General features: G+C 36.5%; 4 protein-coding genes and 1 long non-coding RNA gene across 10 annotated transcripts; 3 read left to right on the top strand and 2 right to left on the bottom strand.

Moving 5' to 3' along the window:
* Positions 1 to 6: 6 nt before the first annotated feature.
* On the top strand, positions 7 to 4,211 carry LOC105692443 (hormone-sensitive lipase). 3 transcript variants are annotated; one of them, XM_020856092.2, is made up of 10 exons: positions 7 to 828; positions 909 to 1,110; positions 1,224 to 1,437; positions 1,506 to 1,696; positions 1,843 to 2,122; positions 2,261 to 2,483; positions 2,572 to 2,765; positions 2,950 to 3,179; positions 3,272 to 3,397; positions 3,466 to 4,211. In XM_020856092.2, the coding sequence occupies exons 1-10, from the start codon at positions 470 to 472 to the stop codon at positions 3,535 to 3,537; spliced, it is 2,091 nt and encodes a 696-aa protein (XP_020711751.2). In that variant the 5' UTR covers positions 7 to 469; the 3' UTR covers positions 3,538 to 4,211. The 3 variants fall into 3 exon arrangements, with proteins under 3 accessions (XP_020711751.2, XP_012267079.2, XP_012267078.2); XM_012411656.3 differs by having other exon boundaries at positions 2,845 to 3,179; XM_012411655.3 differs by having other exon boundaries at positions 2,836 to 3,179.
* Positions 4,212 to 4,328: 117 nt separating this feature from the next.
* On the bottom strand, positions 4,329 to 5,790 carry LOC105692446 (probable N-acetyltransferase san). Of its 3 annotated transcripts, none has more exons than XM_048655576.1 (5): positions 5,649 to 5,790; positions 5,376 to 5,565; positions 5,101 to 5,257; positions 4,694 to 4,860; positions 4,329 to 4,593 (listed from the first exon to the last, which is right to left on the bottom strand). In XM_048655576.1, the coding sequence occupies exons 2-5, from the start codon at positions 5,381 to 5,383 to the stop codon at positions 4,422 to 4,424; spliced, it is 504 nt and encodes a 167-aa protein (XP_048511533.1). In that variant the 5' UTR covers positions 5,384 to 5,565; positions 5,649 to 5,790; the 3' UTR covers positions 4,329 to 4,421. The 3 variants fall into 3 exon arrangements, with proteins under 3 accessions (XP_048511533.1, XP_048511536.1, XP_048511540.1); XM_048655579.1 differs by having other exon boundaries at positions 5,376 to 5,582; positions 5,649 to 5,783; XM_048655583.1 differs by having other exon boundaries at positions 5,376 to 5,617; positions 5,708 to 5,725.
* Positions 5,791 to 5,794: 4 nt separating this feature from the next.
* LOC105692445 (upstream stimulatory factor 1) lies at positions 5,795 to 8,515 on the top strand. Its single transcript, XM_012411660.3, has 5 exons — positions 5,795 to 5,975; positions 6,203 to 6,276; positions 6,676 to 6,953; positions 7,031 to 7,195; positions 7,296 to 8,515. Exons 1-5 carry the CDS (start codon positions 5,935 to 5,937, stop codon positions 7,512 to 7,514), a joined length of 777 nt encoding a protein of 258 aa, XP_012267083.1. The 5' UTR covers positions 5,795 to 5,934; the 3' UTR covers positions 7,515 to 8,515.
* A 79-nt stretch (positions 8,516 to 8,594) lies between these two features.
* On the bottom strand, positions 8,595 to 13,395 carry LOC105692444 (V-type proton ATPase catalytic subunit A). Of its 2 annotated transcripts, none has more exons than XM_012411657.3 (11): positions 13,267 to 13,395; positions 12,326 to 12,425; positions 12,055 to 12,167; positions 11,512 to 11,877; positions 11,288 to 11,439; positions 10,939 to 11,210; positions 10,687 to 10,870; positions 10,510 to 10,627; positions 10,137 to 10,417; positions 9,846 to 10,035; positions 8,595 to 9,654 (listed from the first exon to the last, which is right to left on the bottom strand). In XM_012411657.3, exons 2-11 carry the CDS (start codon positions 12,405 to 12,407, stop codon positions 9,562 to 9,564), a joined length of 1,851 nt encoding a protein of 616 aa, XP_012267080.1. In that variant the 5' UTR covers positions 12,408 to 12,425; positions 13,267 to 13,395; the 3' UTR covers positions 8,595 to 9,561. The 2 variants fall into 2 exon arrangements, with proteins under 2 accessions (XP_012267080.1, XP_048511331.1); XM_048655374.1 differs by lacking the exon at positions 13,267 to 13,395 and adding an exon at positions 13,232 to 13,250.
* On the top strand, positions 12,692 to 13,782 carry LOC125501047. Its single transcript, XR_007278543.1, has 2 exons — positions 12,692 to 13,019; positions 13,521 to 13,782. It is a non-coding gene; the product is annotated as an uncharacterized LOC125501047 (long non-coding RNA).
* Positions 13,783 to 16,772: the final 2,990 nt, after the last annotated feature.

Raw genomic sequence — 16,772 nt, 5'->3', positions numbered from 1 at the left:
AACAGAACATGCCTGCACTCGTGCGCGACTTTTAAATCAATATGGCGGCCTGTAGACAAATGTCAAACGTGTATTGACGGATGAAAGTTTTCTGAATAATGGAAGATAGATTGTTACAATAACGTTACCTAAAAGTAGTGCAAATCCACTGCAAATCGGATTTGTCTATTATTTTTATATATATCGTGGTGCTAAACAAATCATTGTTCACTCTAACCTATTCGACTTTGCTCTGAGGGCAATGTTCGTCTGCCTGTTTAATATCCGTCAATAAATAACTAATAATATCATGATATAACAAGAGAATCGTTTCAACGCAACTACTTCAAATCATTCCGTCCATCTTCACAGAAAGTCGTCCAATTAAGTGCAAAAGTTTCAGGATTTACAGTCCAATAACCATCCTCTTTAAAATAATCAAATAATTATTTTTCATAATTAATTTGAAGTATTGTGTAGCTAATTCCAAATGTCGTTTGACTATGATTTTGCTAAGCCATTTGCAGAGCTTGAACCTCCGCACTGGGGTGCCTTGCGTGAGCTATGTCGGGCAAATGCAGAATATTTTGAAAATGATCAGACCGAAGCTAGCATTCGATTGCATGAGGCTTTACTAGCTATGCTAAATCACCTAGAACAGGTTCGCCCTTTGTATCGAGAGATAGCAAAGATAGCACCATTGTTCGACTTTGATGCAAAAACACCGGGAAATGGCTACAGAAGTTTTCTCTCAGTAGTTGATAAGTGTATATTACATTCTGTTTGTGTTTGCCGTCAACTATGCTGTCAAAGGGATTCCATACTCTTCCGTAAGACTTACTATATGAGGTATTGAACTGAGCTAATGAATTATGTATCACTGCAACTTTTTTTCGAATCATACTCTCAACGAAGTTTTTACTTTTCAGAGAGGTAGAAGCTTGTCTTCAACTCTTGGCTTCGTTATGTACCTGTCTTCAGCATTTAAAAACCCTCTATTCTTGGAACACAACAATGGTAAATGATCGACCATCCTTGTTCACTCCGGAGGGACATAGTCCTCAAGAGCTTTTAGATCGAACCGAGAGTATCAATCAATACAGTTTTTATGGCAGATGCTTGGGATTCCAGGTTTGTTGAAAACAAATCTACATTGTACGATACACTGTTTTTTTTTCAAGAATCTTATTGAATCGTTCAAGGTTGAATCCACCTGCTCATAATAAAGAAATTTGTCTCTTCAGTTTTGTGACAGCATGAAGCGAGTAGTGAAGACTGTATCAGCTGGCATGGCTTCGTTTAGTGAAATATATTTTTCCAATGGAACAATGATTGGAAGGTGTGCCAATTTATTGAAATATTTAGTTGACCCAGAGGCAAGAGCACGGCGCATAGTAAATATTTCTCAACAAGCTGATGTTGACTTCTGCAAGAATTTTTGGTTACTCAATGAATCAGGTAAGTAATATTTGTTTTATTGATTATTCATAAAATGACAGATGGTTATAATGTCTAAAACTTTGCAGATTTATTCCTACGGTTGCCTGCGTTGGTGATGCCAACAATCGCGGTCAATCAGGTGATTTCCATTCCTCCAGAGGAATTAACTCTCCAATGCCAAAATGGTACACCTGTTTCCATTCCAGTACCTCGCAGTCATTTAGGTGAAAGAACTCTATCTGTGCGACTTTTAAGCTCTCATCATAGAAAAGGAATGGTAAATATAACCCTTTCGACACGCATAATTTTTTGATTTCTTTATAGCAGCGCTAAAATATGGAAATACTTAAATATTGGTATTTAAATTAGATGTATTTAAGAATAATGTTAACAAAGGGTATGTGTATACCCTTGTTTCTTTAGATTGGTTCAATAGGAGTTGAATCTATATTGCCAGCTTCAGATGAATTAATAATTCACTGTCACGGTGGTGGTTTTGTGGCTCAAAGTTCACGTTCTCATGAGGTTTACTTACGAGATTGGGCAGTACAACTCGGTATACCAATTTTGAGTATAGATTACAGCTTGGCCCCAGAGGCACCCTATCCTCGAGCTCTTGAAGAGGTGTTTTACGCTTACGCATGGGCCCTAAAACATTCTAAAACTATGTTAGGGACTTCAGCTAGAAAAATTATTCTTGCAGGTATATTATGAAAAGCTGATAATTGTTTGTAAGAAAAGTCTAAGAGACATATCTGAATGTAAATATCAATGTTTGTTAAAAATCATTAAGACGACAATATGAATCGCATGAGATAATTATGGTTAGGAATTATTACAGGAGACTCTGCAGGAGCTAATCTAACCTTAGGGGCTACTCTAAAGTGTCTGGAGTTTAATATACGAAAGCCAGATGGAATTTTTATGGCGTATGTGCCAGTTCTAGTCGAGTTTGTACCTTCTCCGGCACGTCTGTTATGTCTCACCGATCCATTATTACCATTTGGATTTATGATGAGATGTTTGAAAGCTTATGCTTCTTGTGAAACTCAACAGCTACAAAGGTGAGTAATTGAAAGTTTTTGTCGTAGGTTTGACTGTACGAATCACTTGCTGTCTATTATGGATGAGATGAATAATTTCAATTCCCAGAGACAAGGACGACGAAAATGGTGATGGCCAAAAATCAGAGACAGAATCATTTGCAGAAGTAAGCGAGAGTGATCTTATAGCACTTGCTCTCAGTCCTAATGGCGATGAAACTAACGAAGAACATAAATTAGCTTCGTTTCCATCTGATTCTACGTTAAACTCTGTGAGTCTTGCAGAAGCTGATGCTGTACAGGGTAAGTATTAATTGGCGGGAAAATAATTTTTTTCATAAGCAATGTCAATAGAAAATTTCAATAATTCTAGTTACTTTAGATGCTAATACTCCTAGTAAAATTACTGCAAAGGAGCAGACTCGTTCGCAAGAGTACATTACACAGTTCTTGGACCTCTACAAAAATAAATCGTCTGAAAATTTAGCTGGTGCATCCACCGAAGACAAATTGAAGGAGAAAAAAGAATCCGCACCTGAGAAATCATGGTCACTATTCGGTTGGAGTTTGGGTGGGAGCAAGTCAATATATTTAGATGTTGAAAGTGTAAAAAGTCCATCTGAAGAATTCGTTTTCACTGTACCCAGAGATCCGCATCTGAGTCCATACTTAGCACCTGATAGCGTGTTGGCTCAAATTCCACCTGTTAGGGTAGTGGTGAGTATCTACATAAGACTCACTTGAAATTATGTGATCTGGTTATTCGACTGATATTATTATACACATACGAATTTTTCTGTTGCGGACAGACTATAGAACTGGACCCTTGTTTAGATGATTGTGTTATGTTCGCGCGAAAATTAAAAGGATTGGGAAATCCAGTGACACTAGACATATTAGCAGGTTTACCACATGGATTCCTGAATTTTTGCCTGGTAAATATGTGCACTGCAAACTGTAGATGTGTTATATTTCTAAAATATTCCAAATTTCTTCTTCACAGGTATCCAAGGAAGCAATGGACGGCTCGCATCTTTGTGTGCGAAGAATACAAGAGCTACTGGAATACAATTAGTTTGATAAAAAGTAACTGCTGGAATAATTGAAATTAATTAAGTATATTGCCAGTTCGCAGACTCTGTATACCGACATTATATATATATTGCTTTGATGAAAATAAGTTTATTGAAAAAGCGAGTTTGAGATGTCGGGAGTTGTAAAGATATGCTGAAATTTTTCGCGGCCACTCGAAAGGTGTCCTTCATTCAATAACCATTGAAATGCTTGTGGTTGCTGTAATAATTAATGCGTATTGTCTTGCTGATTTAAGACCTAAGAAAATTGTATTATACTCAGATTAAGTCATCTACCTCCGTGTATCAATATCTCTTTTTTTATAAATGTGCTGAATATGTACGCACTTGCTGCATGAAAAAAGCAAGTTATCAAACGCGGCACTCAAATTACCGGGAATTAGTTTCGATTCTTTTACGATATTTACCTATTTGTTTACATCAGATCATTGGATTTATGAATAACAGGTAGACACATTTTATCCTGATTATTTTATCTAGGAAGTTACCCAAGATAATATGTTATCTATTGAAAGTAGCTCGAAGTTTTATTATCAGCTGCGTATTTCCCTCAATCAAGTAACATTCAATAACTTGTATGTATGTATAATAGTGAAATTTATCCATGTTGTACACATTATTACCGCAATAATAAATATTTGAGTTTTCTAGTGAATATTAGAATTATGCTCAGACTTCCTAATTGAAATCCGAGTCTCCAGTAACCACAGTACCCATCTGATGTCAAAATTGACAATGATATGTCTCGGGCCCGGTTTTCAAACTATATTGGTTACGAGGAACAATCTTTATTGACAATTTGTACAGCAGATAACATTATACGATGAAAACAGATGATGGCATATTGATGGATGAAGTTAATTTTTCATTGGCTGGTTGTTTGATGGTTAGCAGTCGTTACTGGGCGTAAAGTTTTTTGCAAGACGTGTGCGTCAGCTGGCTCAATGCGTTTATAGTAATGTTTTTTAGTTTCCACTACTTCAAAGCCAAATTTTTTGTAAAAATCAATAGCTCCTTCATTGTTGACCTGGACGTGCCTATATTTAATATAAATCAATAAATTGTCTTAACAAAACAGTCCCAAACGTAACAATCAAACATCAAATTAAACAATAGCATCATTGAAATAGAACTCACAGGAATATAGAATCAAAGTTTCCATCTTTAGATACATAGTTCAACACATGCTGCACCATAACAGTACCAATACCCAAACGCCGATAAGGGTATAAGCACCCTAGAGTCATTATATATAGTCGGCGTGAGTTCTCAGATGTATCTAGGCGACAGCATACAGCCCCAACCTGAAATTATTTCGAATGACGAATTTGTGGCTGCATATGATTGAAAGAACGTGTTCATATTAATTTGAATTGCCGGATGTTGTAAAAATAGGACAATTATAGTGAACTTGAATTTGTGTCAGTTGAATCGTATCTTTTGATGATAATGGTTTACGAACCACAGTAAATATTTATAACGTAGTTCTACTTAAACATGTGACTTTTCATTAGATGAACAATAATTCAAGATTGATTACATACCACAATGTCATTATAATAGGCAAGTTTAGCAAGTTCGCCAGCCTCCAAAACGTCTTTGTAGAATTTCTCATTATAAGAGACAGGGAAGACTACTTGGTTGAGTAGTTTCAGCTGCTTTATATTGTGAGGTGTGACATCCCCTAATTCTATCTTCGACCTATCGGTGATGAACAAGTAAATTATTTTCAGAAACTTGTGATGATCATGAGTGAAATGTTTTCGAATTTTCCCAAAGCATGGATCGTCCGTCTAACCTTCATAACAACGCTACTCACCTTGTCATTATAGATTTGCAGAACTTTATCTCTCACTCGAAATAAATAATTACTTATAGCATGCGTTTAGAGCGCACTAATGGTTGTATTTGTCCAGGTATCAATGTCAATAATTCGCACTTCCAAATAGCGGGTCCTCTAAAAGCCCCTCGAGGAAATTTTCGTCTGCATTCGACTGATTTCGCGGTACCTGACGTCATAACCAAACTAGAAATTTTTTACAGGATCCTGATTCCGGATGACTGGCAAGGACCAAATAAAGTTAGTAGTTACCTTATCAAGTCAAAAGGGGGAAAAGGAATACTTGTGGCTAGCAAACCATACGCTTATACCTTTAGTGAATTATACCAAATGTGTAGCTGAAAACATGAGTTTAGAAACATAGTAACGGAATGCAACGAAATTGTTATCTCAGGAGCCTCACTGACTCCAATAATTGTGACGTACAATCTGCGTGCGCTTCGTTCAGCCATCTTGTACACCACATGACCTCGTTGTCGTGTCCCGTGACCAGCTCACGTGAATTTTGACAAATTCAAACGTTTTTTGGTGGCAAAAAATGGATATTTTGGAGCAGCATCTTGACCCACAAGATGTCAGGTAATTATTTTATTAACTTTCAACCTTTCAATTTGAATTACCATCATCGAAACAGATCCAGTGATTCGTGAAGGTCACTGCAAACTCGATCACACGCATTTCCTTATTTATGTTTCTTTTCACTCTATCTGTCGCTACGTAATAATCAATCCGATTGATGAAAAATGATCAAAAATACCCTTTTCTACTGCCTCTGGAATGATAATAATATCAATCATTATTCTCAGCGGATCGGCGATCAAGGATGACGAAAATGGCCTAGTGCTCGAAGAGGCAGAATTTGTTGATTGCGACGGCGAAGGTATTTATATTATTCATTCTTATGAAGGGTGGGCGATAATTATTCAACCAACCAACATTGACTGTCCAACGTTAACTCCCCTTACATTGGTAACAGTGTTATGCATAAGTTTCTTCTGAATGTTTACTTTTAATCAGCTTCGAACGTGAGACGTTTCATTCCTGCACAATCAATCTTCAGCAATTTAAAAATCAATTATTATCAGCCAAACCTCACAGCAATGATTTGACAACCATTCTGGACAAACCAGATTTATTCATCAGATTAGGATGAATAAATCTGGTTTGACACTTTACAAATGTCATATTCTCGAGATACAAAAAAACGTCTGAATTGTCGATGTTGGTTAATGATGTCAGATTTCACTACTTAAAACATAGATTTATCTATGCATAATAGGTGAAGCTGTGGGAGAGGATGGAATACGCTATCAAGAAGCGCTAGCTTACAGAGTAGTACAAGTCAATGGTGGAAATACTGGAAATGAAATTGAGCTTCCTGTAACACAGTCGGCAAACAATACTGTGCAGGTTTTAACTTCTCCTTTGAATGGACAGTTCTATGTCATTGGAAATGCCAATGAAGTCTTTACCACAGCTCAAACATCCAGATCACTTGCACCTAGAGCTACTGTTCAAATTGAAACACCGCGTAATGTTACAACCGGACTCAAAAAGGTACATATTTGTGTTCGTACACATTTATTTATTGGAAAAGAATTTGTAAGTAATCACCAGATGGTGATATATTACAGAGGGATGATAGACGGAGAGCGACGCACAATGAAGTTGAACGCCGACGTCGAGATAAGATTAATAACTGGATTGCAAAGCTCGGTAAAATTATCCCAGAGTGTAACAACACCGCAAATGGAAATGCCAATGTAAGTGGAGATGGAAAAGCAAACTACGAAACGCAGGTATGTTTCGAATGCTATATACAAATGTATTGTCTGTCAAAATCACTTCCTACGAGATAGTTCATATTGAGGTTATAAATTGTTGTTTTATTCTTCATAGAGTAAAGGTGGAATTTTGGCAAAAGCCTGTGAATACATAAGCGAGTTACGAGCGGCTAACCAAGGCTTGGGGCAGTGTTTACGTGACAATGAAAAATTGCGACATGAAATAAATGCCTTAAAGCAATTAGTGACACAGTTAAAGCGTGAGAATGCTCAATTGAGATCACAGATCACTTCTCCTACTACTGGTTCTGACGTTATTCATCTCAGTCCTTAATTGATTTGTATAAAATCATTTTTTTTCTGTACATAGATATTGTTAAGGCATTGCTTAACGTAGATACTAGAGGATTTGTTTATAGAAGTATCGTTGTGAATGCAGCCCTTTTTAAAATGCTCACCTCGGTATCTTGTCTATCGTGAACATTGGCAGAGGGGGGAATCAAAGTGGAAATTGGTGCTTGAAAAATATGCTGCTCTTCATTCAGTTTGTTATTTTTGAGATGAATGAGAGTCAGATTCTCTGGTTATTTATGTTAAGCTGGTAGGCCACTTCGGCTCGTTTGATACGGTCGAAATATGTGAAAAGTGTTGATTATAGATTTTATAGTTCTCCTGAATATATTTCAATTCTTCGCCCCCGGCGGTGCATCACTACGTGTACATTCTGATCTATAAGACTTTTGGAACCACCCGTGCAGAACCGTGATTACTAACAGTTACTAATTTATTACATAGTCTGTAATGTTTCTACGCAAAATCAGCTACATGATGAGCAAGCGGATTGTAAATAAAGGCTGTAAAAATCAATGCCTGTTTTCGATATTACATAGAATATCAGTTCAACAACTTCTTTATGCTAATTCCATGAAAATTAGCAGAAGGGATGGTACCATCGATGGTTTTCCGAACCAAAACACATACCTGTGTCCTCAGTTTCAGTCACAGTAGCAATAATAACAAATACAAAACTATGTCAATACTGTTTATACTTAATACTTTTTTACGAACAACAACTTAACAACGATAAGTTCTGGTACGCCATAGGCGTATTTTCAAAAAGACCGTAACTGGGGAAGCGGTTGTGTAAACCAACGTCATGTAAAGCAATATTTTTTTGATTAAATTCCGCGGAAAAACTCATAATACGAATGTAACCTGTAATAAGTGATTGTAATATACTGTTAATTGTATATATAGCGGGGTTATTGTTATATGATTATTATAATGAATATAAAAATAAGACTACAAATAAAGTGAATGAAAATTTGTCAATTATTTGTTGGAATTCATGTGCATATTCTCAAAAACCCTTCTCATCTATTCAGTGTGGCCTAGAAATTGAACTTTTAATTGGTTTTCGCTTTTTGTGCATAACTTTTATTCTTTACATATCGTACATTGGAAATGGTACTGAAGCTGCTGGAATTTCGGATACTGTGTAGATGAAGTTTTTCATAACGTAAACCCAGCACCTCATTTTTAAACTAGCATCTTACACTTCTACATGATTTTAACGCTTCAACGTTAATATAATATAACTTTATTATCCTAACGTTTAATTCTATTACGTGTATAACATATGGTACAATAATACTCCATGATTTCATATTGTGTCCTCTGTTAGAAAACTGTCGTGCCATCGCAGGATCCGTTAATTCAAACACCAAGGCCATGTGTTTTTCGATCGAATATGATATTATCGTCCTTCACTAGCAGATGGGTCGAGAGTTTTCCTCAAAAGGAATTCTGTATTGTACACGTGCTATGTTTTATTATCAAAATAATCCTTTAAGCTGTTCAAGTTACCTGTCTTTGACGTTAATCACCGAAAAATCGTATAGATACATTAGAGCAGGTAGCAAAAAACTGCGTACCAATGGATGATTCTAATCAGAAAACAAGCTATTTTTATTCTCTAAATAGGAATAACTTACGCGCGATTGGAAACACATTTTCGATGAGGTCATTTATTGGCTCTCATTTAAAGGGGTTCCTTTTTATTGTCTCGATTGAAGTCCAGTACGAAAGAGTATTTTCTCTAAGGAGAAAAGACAGCTATTCTAGATATAATGAAATGTACCCTATAAATACATTGAGTAGAATTATCTCATTGAGTGTTTATACAATTCACCGTTACGCTGGTTAGATAGCGTATATTTATTATTTCGCGGAATTATCAAATACCAGCAATGCCCCTCCCTGGTTTCAGTTTTAAATTCGAAAACGACCAAGTTTGAATGACATAGGAACACCTTTAAATAGCCACAATCCTAAATGATTAAATACCAAAAGAGTGTTAAAATGAGTGGTGGGAAGAATATTTAGTCCTCTAGATTTCTGAACGCTTGTTGGATGTCCTCGTGCAGTTGTTCAAAGTCTGCTCTTATCTTTGCTTCACCGTCCTTCACTGGGTCCTATATAACCAAATAAACCATTGAATTTCTATTGTATATTCTACCACACGGAATAAAATTTTTGAAAGCTACACGGTTGAGAATCGAGTATAAAGTTAACAAGCACGTCATTAATAATTATGTGGAGATCTTTCCTCATTATTCAACAAGATGAGGCATTAAATATTGCTCTGAAGATGTAAAATGCAAACCTTGAATTTCATAGAGCTGAGTTGGTAAAGAATGTTGCCCATGCTATCACGGATCACATTCCAGGTGATTTTGTTGTCTGACTGAGCTGTCGATTCTACCGCATGCCTGGCCATATCGTAGAATGCAATCATATTGCGTAGCATGCCGACCGTCTTGTAGAATGGGCAGAAACGATCGTATGCGGAGTAACTATATTGAAAAGTGATACAGTTGGTTGATCATTGTAGTTAGTTCTAACAAAAGATAAAGTCGAAGTAGAAAAATAATCCGTGAATTGTTTCAGAAGTTACCTGTTCTGTTGAAGGAAATCGTCCTTAAGAAGCTTGGCAACTTCAAGAGTAATTTTATCAGTTTCAGCAAGGGAAGCTTTACCGACAAGCTGCACAATTTCTGATAAGTCTTCTTCCTCCTGAAGGATTTCCTTTACTTTTGTTCTCAGTGGAACAAATTCCTGGAAGTTTTTGTCATAAAAGTCATCCAAAGCTCGCATGTAGTTACTGTAAGAGATCAACCAATTGATTGACGGGAAGTGTTTTCGCTGAGCAAGTTTTTTGTCCAAACCCCAGAACACCTAGCACATAAAACAAATTTATCGTAAGCTTCTCCATTCTTTTCATAATCCATTTTTTTATTTTACGAAAGAAATACAAATAATTGCATTACCTGCACAATACCCAAGGTGGCAGTGGTCACAGGGTCTGAGAAATCTCCACCAGGAGGTGATACGGCTCCTACAATACTGACAGAACCCTCACGATCTGGATTACCCAAACACTGCACTCTAAAATACATATAATAAAAATGTATATTTGATCCTGATGGAAACACGCGAGTGGTTACCTTCCAGCACGCTCATAGAAACTGGCCAATCGAGCTCCCAAGTACGCAGGGTAGCCGGAATCGGCAGGCATTTCAGCCAAACGACCAGAAATTTCACGAAGAGCTTCAGCCCAACGTGAGGTAGAATCGGCCATCATAGATACGTTATAGCCCATATCTCTGAAGTATTCGGATAGTGTAATACCTGAATAAGAAATCAAGGATGTGAGTAGAATATTCGTTTATCACATTTGATCTTTGGATTGTACATACCAGTGTAAACAGAAGCCTCACGGGCAGCGACAGGCATGTTGGATGTATTGGCTACGAGAGCAGTACGCTTCATGATGGATTCGGTAACACCGTCAATTTCGACAGACAACTCAGGGAAATCACGAAGTACTTCAGACATTTCGTTACCACGTTCACCACAACCAACATAAATAATGACGTCCGAATTAGAGTATTTCGACAGAGCCTGTGAAATTACTGTTTTACCACACCCGAAAGCGCCAGGAATGGCAGTGGTACCTCCTTGCACACATCTGAAATAATAAAATGTTAGTAGATAGGCGCATATCAGTTTTTCAGTTCTGAAATGACGGGAATTGATAATGCTTACGGGAAAAGTGAATCCAGAACGCGTTGACCAGTCAACAGAGGATGGTTTGCTGGTAATTTTTCAGTAACTGGACGTGGCTGACGTACTGGCCAAACTTGAAGCATGGTGAACTTGTTCTTCTCTCCATCAAACTCTGTTTCAAGGACGATATCCTGGAAAAGTAAAGGTTGCCTTGTCAAACATCTGTCAATTTGTACTTATACATCCGTTATGTAATCACTTACATTGACAGTGTAGTTGCCAGGAGGTGCAATGTATGTTACAGTACCCTTGCTTCTTGGTGGAAGGATCATCTTGTGCTTAACTAGGGTGTTCTCGTGGACAATACCATACAAATCTCCTCCAGTAATGTGGCTACCCTTTTTGATATTTAAGGGATTGAATTCCCACTGTGCCGTACGTGACAAGGCAGGCATGTTTACACCTTTGGGGATGTAGATAGAGCTCGTAAGCTCGTTGATGTCCTTAAGAGGACGCTGAATTCCGTCAAAAATGCTTCCAAGGATACCAGGTCCCAATTCTACGGACAAAGGCTTACCGGTACGAACAATGGGGTCTCCAACAGTCACGCCGCTAGTTTCCTCGTATACCTGTACAATATCGGTTAGTGTATTAGCTTATAATGTTGTTAAATTCTACAAAAGAAAATAACAAATAGCTGAAGATTTGACAGAAGTGGTTTTTTAAACTTCAAACAACAAAAATAATAAACAGAGAACAGCAAATGAATAAAGAATAAATGGAAAGAAATTTGTACAAATGCAAACCTGAATGGTGGCCATGTCTCCCTCCAAACGAATAATTTCTCCTACCAGTTTGTAGTAACCCACACGTACCAGCTCGTACATAGCTGATCCTGCCATTTTCTCAGCAGTGACAACTATGATTTTATTTGAATAAATAAATTCAGTTTAGTGATGGTTACAGGAAATTATCAAGTAATCTATTAATCATGGAGGTAGACTTTGAAATGGATTCAATGGGGATTTAAATCAGTGCAAGATTAAGATTAAGAGAATCTATGTTTATTTTACTGACCTGGACCTGATACTGCGTAGACGTATCCATATTCGGACTCCTTCTCCCCATCTCGACCCTTTGACAGACCTTTGCTCGCCATCTTTTCTTTATTGCTTACCTGGAAGATATTTTCAATAATAGAAAATCAGCAAAGTCAATTGCTGATCTGGAATCATTAGGCATAGGCAATTCGAGCCTTAGAGATGTAATCATGTGCCATATTACGATTGAATAAACAGACAAAAATTCCAGCTGAAAACATTTCGAGTGCGAATCAAATATAGGAAAACCAAAAATGCAGTTATTGCATAAACTGTTGAATCTTTTATTAAACCAAGGTGTTATCAAATTTGTTATGCTTGTTTGATATTTGGCCACTCCCACCTCAACTGTAATAGTTTATAATAAATTTATGGCAATTTGATATGCTTAGATATTAATTCACGTTGTGCGGAGAACGAATGGGAGTTTTAATTTTGTATTTAGACCAAAATTTCATCAAACGTGGTAGAGCTATACGCTGGAGTGTGTTTTGAGCGGATCAGCTAAAGATTCACGTGAGCAGTCGAAATCTAAAAAGTAGGCGTAGCCCCCGGGGAAAAGCGCCGTCTGCTACTAGCAGAAATCATTATTCTTGGTCATCCAAAATGAACTGATAACTACTAGCAAAGAGAATAGACATGATTGTGCTGTATCTTGCTCAAAGTACAAGGTAGGAAATTGATAGAACCTCTTGAAAATTGAAAAGTGCAAAAAAAAAAGAATCCAGCCTCGAAAACGATGGCGTATGCAGAGTGGTGGGATCGATAACTACTGCAGCAAAGTATTTATCGGAAGAATTAGCTGTCTGTTTATTGAATTATGATAATCCGAGAGATTCAGAAACCGTGTCTAGTTCGAAACTTTAGTTTTCCACAAACTCACACTATTATTACTGAGAATAACTTCATAAAACTTACGGAGACGTGCGACGGACTGAAGTGAACCCACCCAGCAAAGATTTCGCCTAGCTGTTCGCTATCACAAGACAGGTCAGCTGACTGCACTAACTTCGTTTAGTCGTCGCTTTATTACGTTCCAAGATGGCTGACCGCGTGAATCTGAACGTACCTTTTGATCCTAAATTCTAAAAGTGCTCTAATATCGAATTCTCTGGGCTTTATGTAATATAAAGTCGAGATAAAATGCATGAATGAATCCATTATTTTTTCAGATCTGAAAATAAATCAATTGGGCAGCGAGGATGGGTTTCAGATCTGTTTATCATTTCTCTCATATCCCGATTCAAATTCTGCGACTTACTGCAAATGTCAAGATGAAGTTCCAGAATTGTTATCTACCAGGCGAATCTTCGAAGTGACATCAAGTCGCATTTTCGATGTGTTTTTTGTTTTTCATATTGTTATTCATAATTTTCGTAATTTTACTTTTGCTAGAAAGTTGACTCAGACTAAATATTGAAATACTTCAATCTATGCTGCAACACCTTTTTTACCTACTATCCATATTAATTTTATCTTCACGAGCAAATTTCGGACATGAATCCTGTGACCTTACCGATTGCAAGCTCCAAACAAGTTGTTACTCGTCGTTTCGATAATAGGTGGCAACACTTGAATAAACATAAACATTTTTATTGCAAGCACAGCAAATTTCGAAACGGGACCATGTTGTTTTACCCATTGCAAACTCTGAACAATTTGTTATTCTTTGTTTCAACAATAGGTAACAACACCTTAATGAACATAAACATTTCTCTTGCAAGCTGCCCAGATTTTATTTACAATTAGACTAGTCTCTAATTAACAAGTCTCCTAAGTTCTGATTCCGCATAACTAGCTTGTTCGGATATTTCCAAACATTTACCCGGCTCAATGATAACCATCCTGCATTGATTTCGCTTCAAATCCAAGGCATTACGTTCTCGCTTACCTACTTTGCATGGATATAAAGTTTAGAGTTATGTAAAATACGTGAATATACTCCTCGTACATACCACAAAATTTCAACGTAAATGAATTTTTAATAGTCTAGTTGCATAGTCAGCGAAAAATTCTAGTGCCCTTGCGTTGTTTTCTCAAAGTGCTCTTGTAATAAAAACTAGCATACTTCCTCTGTATCGCATTGTTCTGCATTTCTAATTATTTCTAGTCTCTCTGAAGCAACAAAGCTTTAAAATTGTATCACCATTCTTTGATTCCCGTCCCATGCTGTTGAAATTATGTAATTAAACCGTGCTGCAATGGGACAATAGATCGCGGGAATTATAGTTATGCTTGCTCCAATTGTAGGTTGCAATTTCCAACAACTGACAATGCTGCTGAATTGACACCGAATAGCCACACAAATACCTGCATATGTAATTAATATGAGGCATTTCATTTCTATCATTATTTGTTTGTCATGAATAGAATCGAAAAAAAGAAGTATGCATACACTTTCAATTTATTCAAAAGCTATTAAAAAATAATTATTTGCAGTATTATACATGATGAAAGTAAAATTAAGTGTCAAGATTAGGTAAATGTTTTACCACACGTAGGATTTAACATGTAAGATTTGTGTAAATAATAATTATTTGTCTACTGCGCTGTATTCATAACGTTGCGTAATAATTTCAAACCATGATGAAAGAATTGTTTGGGCATCGCGCTGTTCTCAAATTTTACTTATAATAGTGACTCCAAAAAATGAAATTAAATTCAAATGAACAAAAAAAAAAAAAAAAAAAAAAAACGAACAAAGAAACCTTATCCGCCGTGAAATTAGAGAATTGCCTGCCCATAAATACGTGCCAGTGACGGGTTCACATGTGAAAAATATTCCGTCGACTGCAATTTAAAAGTATGATTTATCATGTTTACATTCTCGATTACGATAAATCAACATTTACTCAGTGTTCTTTTTTTTCATCTGTTAAAAATCATCTTTGTATCTCCGGCCGCAAATTTGCACCTATAACGGTTGCCCTTTGCATATAATTAAACTCTTATAAATTTATAAGTGTACATAGCATAAGTAATTACTCACAAAATACTCCCATTGAAATGTTAGCGTGTATAAAAAGAACACGATTAAAGAGTTCGATATTGCCTGTATTATAAAGCAGCACACTCGCGGGGGCCCAGTTCCCATTTAAGGGAAAAGTAAAAATATGAACACCATATGTAATACATAACATATATTAGGGGAGCTATATACGCATCATGTACATCTCTACATGTAAATGTATGTACATCGTCTTCAATACATATCTGTGTACGTTTGATGTATGCAATCGAACAAAAATTTTGTTTAAGTAAATTCAGAATTACCTGTAGTAACATTATACTATTTATTTGAATTTGTACACCTGGATTTACCGTAACTGCTTTAACTTTTGTACGGAACAAAAGGTTTCGCTGCGGACGTATGGGATTACTTTGTACCATATGGCATTTGCTTGAACAGGTTACATTTGATTTGGCTCATGGAAGAATTCAATATTGTTCAGAATACCTCATAGAATAACTTCGTCTTCGTTGCAGGATATTATTTTGCGGTCTATATGTGAAAACGCATGTTCGAGGAGAATATTAATTCATTCACGAGTCCTTAAAATAACAATTTTTGGTTTTTAGAATGTGATATACCACCTCATAAAGTGCTGCTGCTACCGGCTACGCCATTTTTATTTCAGATGAGTCTTTTTTTCATTCCCTAGTTGTTTCATCATTACAAATTCTAATTAACAAAAGTTTTATTAATAAGGAACCCAGAGAATCGCTTGTTCTGTCAGTGGTAAGTTTTTTTTACGCAAAGAATAATATATATCTACCTAGAATACGAGAAAAAAGTCGAGATTCTGAAAAATTTGGTCATACGTTAGAGCGAAATATTGTTATATTTAAAATTTTGGCGCATCTTGGAAAAACGAAACTATAGAAACGAAGTCTAATTGCTACTATTCGTTGATAAAAGTTATGTCGATAATATAACGCTACAAACAACGAAAGTTGAAGGTGATGCAATGAAAGATTGCTGGATAACTGACAATGAGTTCCGAAACTTTATTTCGGGGCGAACGTATATAATTCAAGAGACGAGACAAGTACGGTAGAAATTTTTCGGGAATGAACTGAAAACGAAAGAATGTTTTACACTAATGTAAGTGATATAAGAAAAAAAAATAATAAGCTGTTGAAGACCGTATGTTTGCGGATGTATAACTTGTTAGCCACATCCCCTTATGAGTACATGTGCAACGTAAATTTCGATCTAAATTCAGCGTTGACTTTCGCCAGTTTTTCCACCTTATACTTCTGGGACATTTTTGCAGATATTCAAACGATGCTTCACGGAGTGAAAACTTCGAGGTGAAAGCAAAGAGACGAGACTCGATTGTCGTCTGCGTGACGTAAAGGGCGATAATCGTCCTTTATATCCATCAGGCGGCAACTCTGATTCCACACATTTCAAGAGCTCG

Source organism: Athalia rosae, chromosome 1, assembly GCF_917208135.1.
Source record: "Athalia rosae chromosome 1, iyAthRosa1.1, whole genome shotgun sequence".
In the NCBI taxonomy this organism is placed as follows: domain Eukaryota; kingdom Metazoa; phylum Arthropoda; class Insecta; order Hymenoptera; family Athaliidae; genus Athalia; species Athalia rosae.
This window is presented reverse-complemented; position numbering and strand designations above follow the sequence as displayed.

What these genes read in the sequence shown, in the direction of transcription:
- LOC105692443 (XM_012411655.3), top strand. Translation starts at nt 470, where the DNA reads ATGTCGTTTGACTATGATTTTGCTAAGCCATTTGCAGAGCTTGAACCT. An exon ending in GCAGATGCTTGGGATTCCAG is followed by an intron (nt 1,111 to 1,223) that starts GTTTGTTGAAAA and finishes TTGTCTCTTCAG; the next exon opens with TTTTGTGACAGCATGAAGCG. An exon ending in TTGGTTACTCAATGAATCAG is followed by an intron (nt 1,438 to 1,505) that starts GTAAGTAATATT and finishes AAAACTTTGCAG; the next exon opens with ATTTATTCCTACGGTTGCCT.
- LOC105692444 (XM_012411657.3), bottom strand. Translation starts at nt 12,407, where the DNA reads ATGGCGAGCAAAGGTCTGTCAAAGGGTCGAGATGGGGAGAAGGAGTCC. An exon ending in CTACGCAGTATCAGGTCCAG is followed by an intron (nt 12,168 to 12,325) that starts GTCAGTAAAATA and finishes ATAAAATCATAG; the next exon opens with TTGTCACTGCTGAGAAAATG. An exon ending in CCACCTTGGGTATTGTGCAG is followed by an intron (nt 10,418 to 10,509) that starts GTAATGCAATTA and finishes TTTATGTGCTAG; the next exon opens with GTGTTCTGGGGTTTGGACAA.
- LOC105692446 (XM_048655576.1), bottom strand. An exon ending in CCTATTATAATGACATTGTG is followed by an intron (nt 4,861 to 5,100) that starts GTATGTAATCAA and finishes AAATAATTTCAG; the next exon opens with GTTGGGGCTGTATGCTGTCG. An exon ending in AACTTTGATTCTATATTCCT is followed by an intron (nt 4,594 to 4,693) that starts GTGAGTTCTATT and finishes TATTAAATATAG; the next exon opens with GCACGTCCAGGTCAACAATG.
- LOC105692445 (XM_012411660.3), top strand. Translation starts at nt 5,935, where the DNA reads ATGGATATTTTGGAGCAGCATCTTGACCCACAAGATGTCAG. An exon ending in TGTTGATTGCGACGGCGAAG is followed by an intron (nt 6,277 to 6,675) that starts GTATTTATATTA and finishes TATGCATAATAG; the next exon opens with GTGAAGCTGTGGGAGAGGAT. An exon ending in TTACAACCGGACTCAAAAAG is followed by an intron (nt 6,954 to 7,030) that starts GTACATATTTGT and finishes GATATATTACAG; the next exon opens with AGGGATGATAGACGGAGAGC.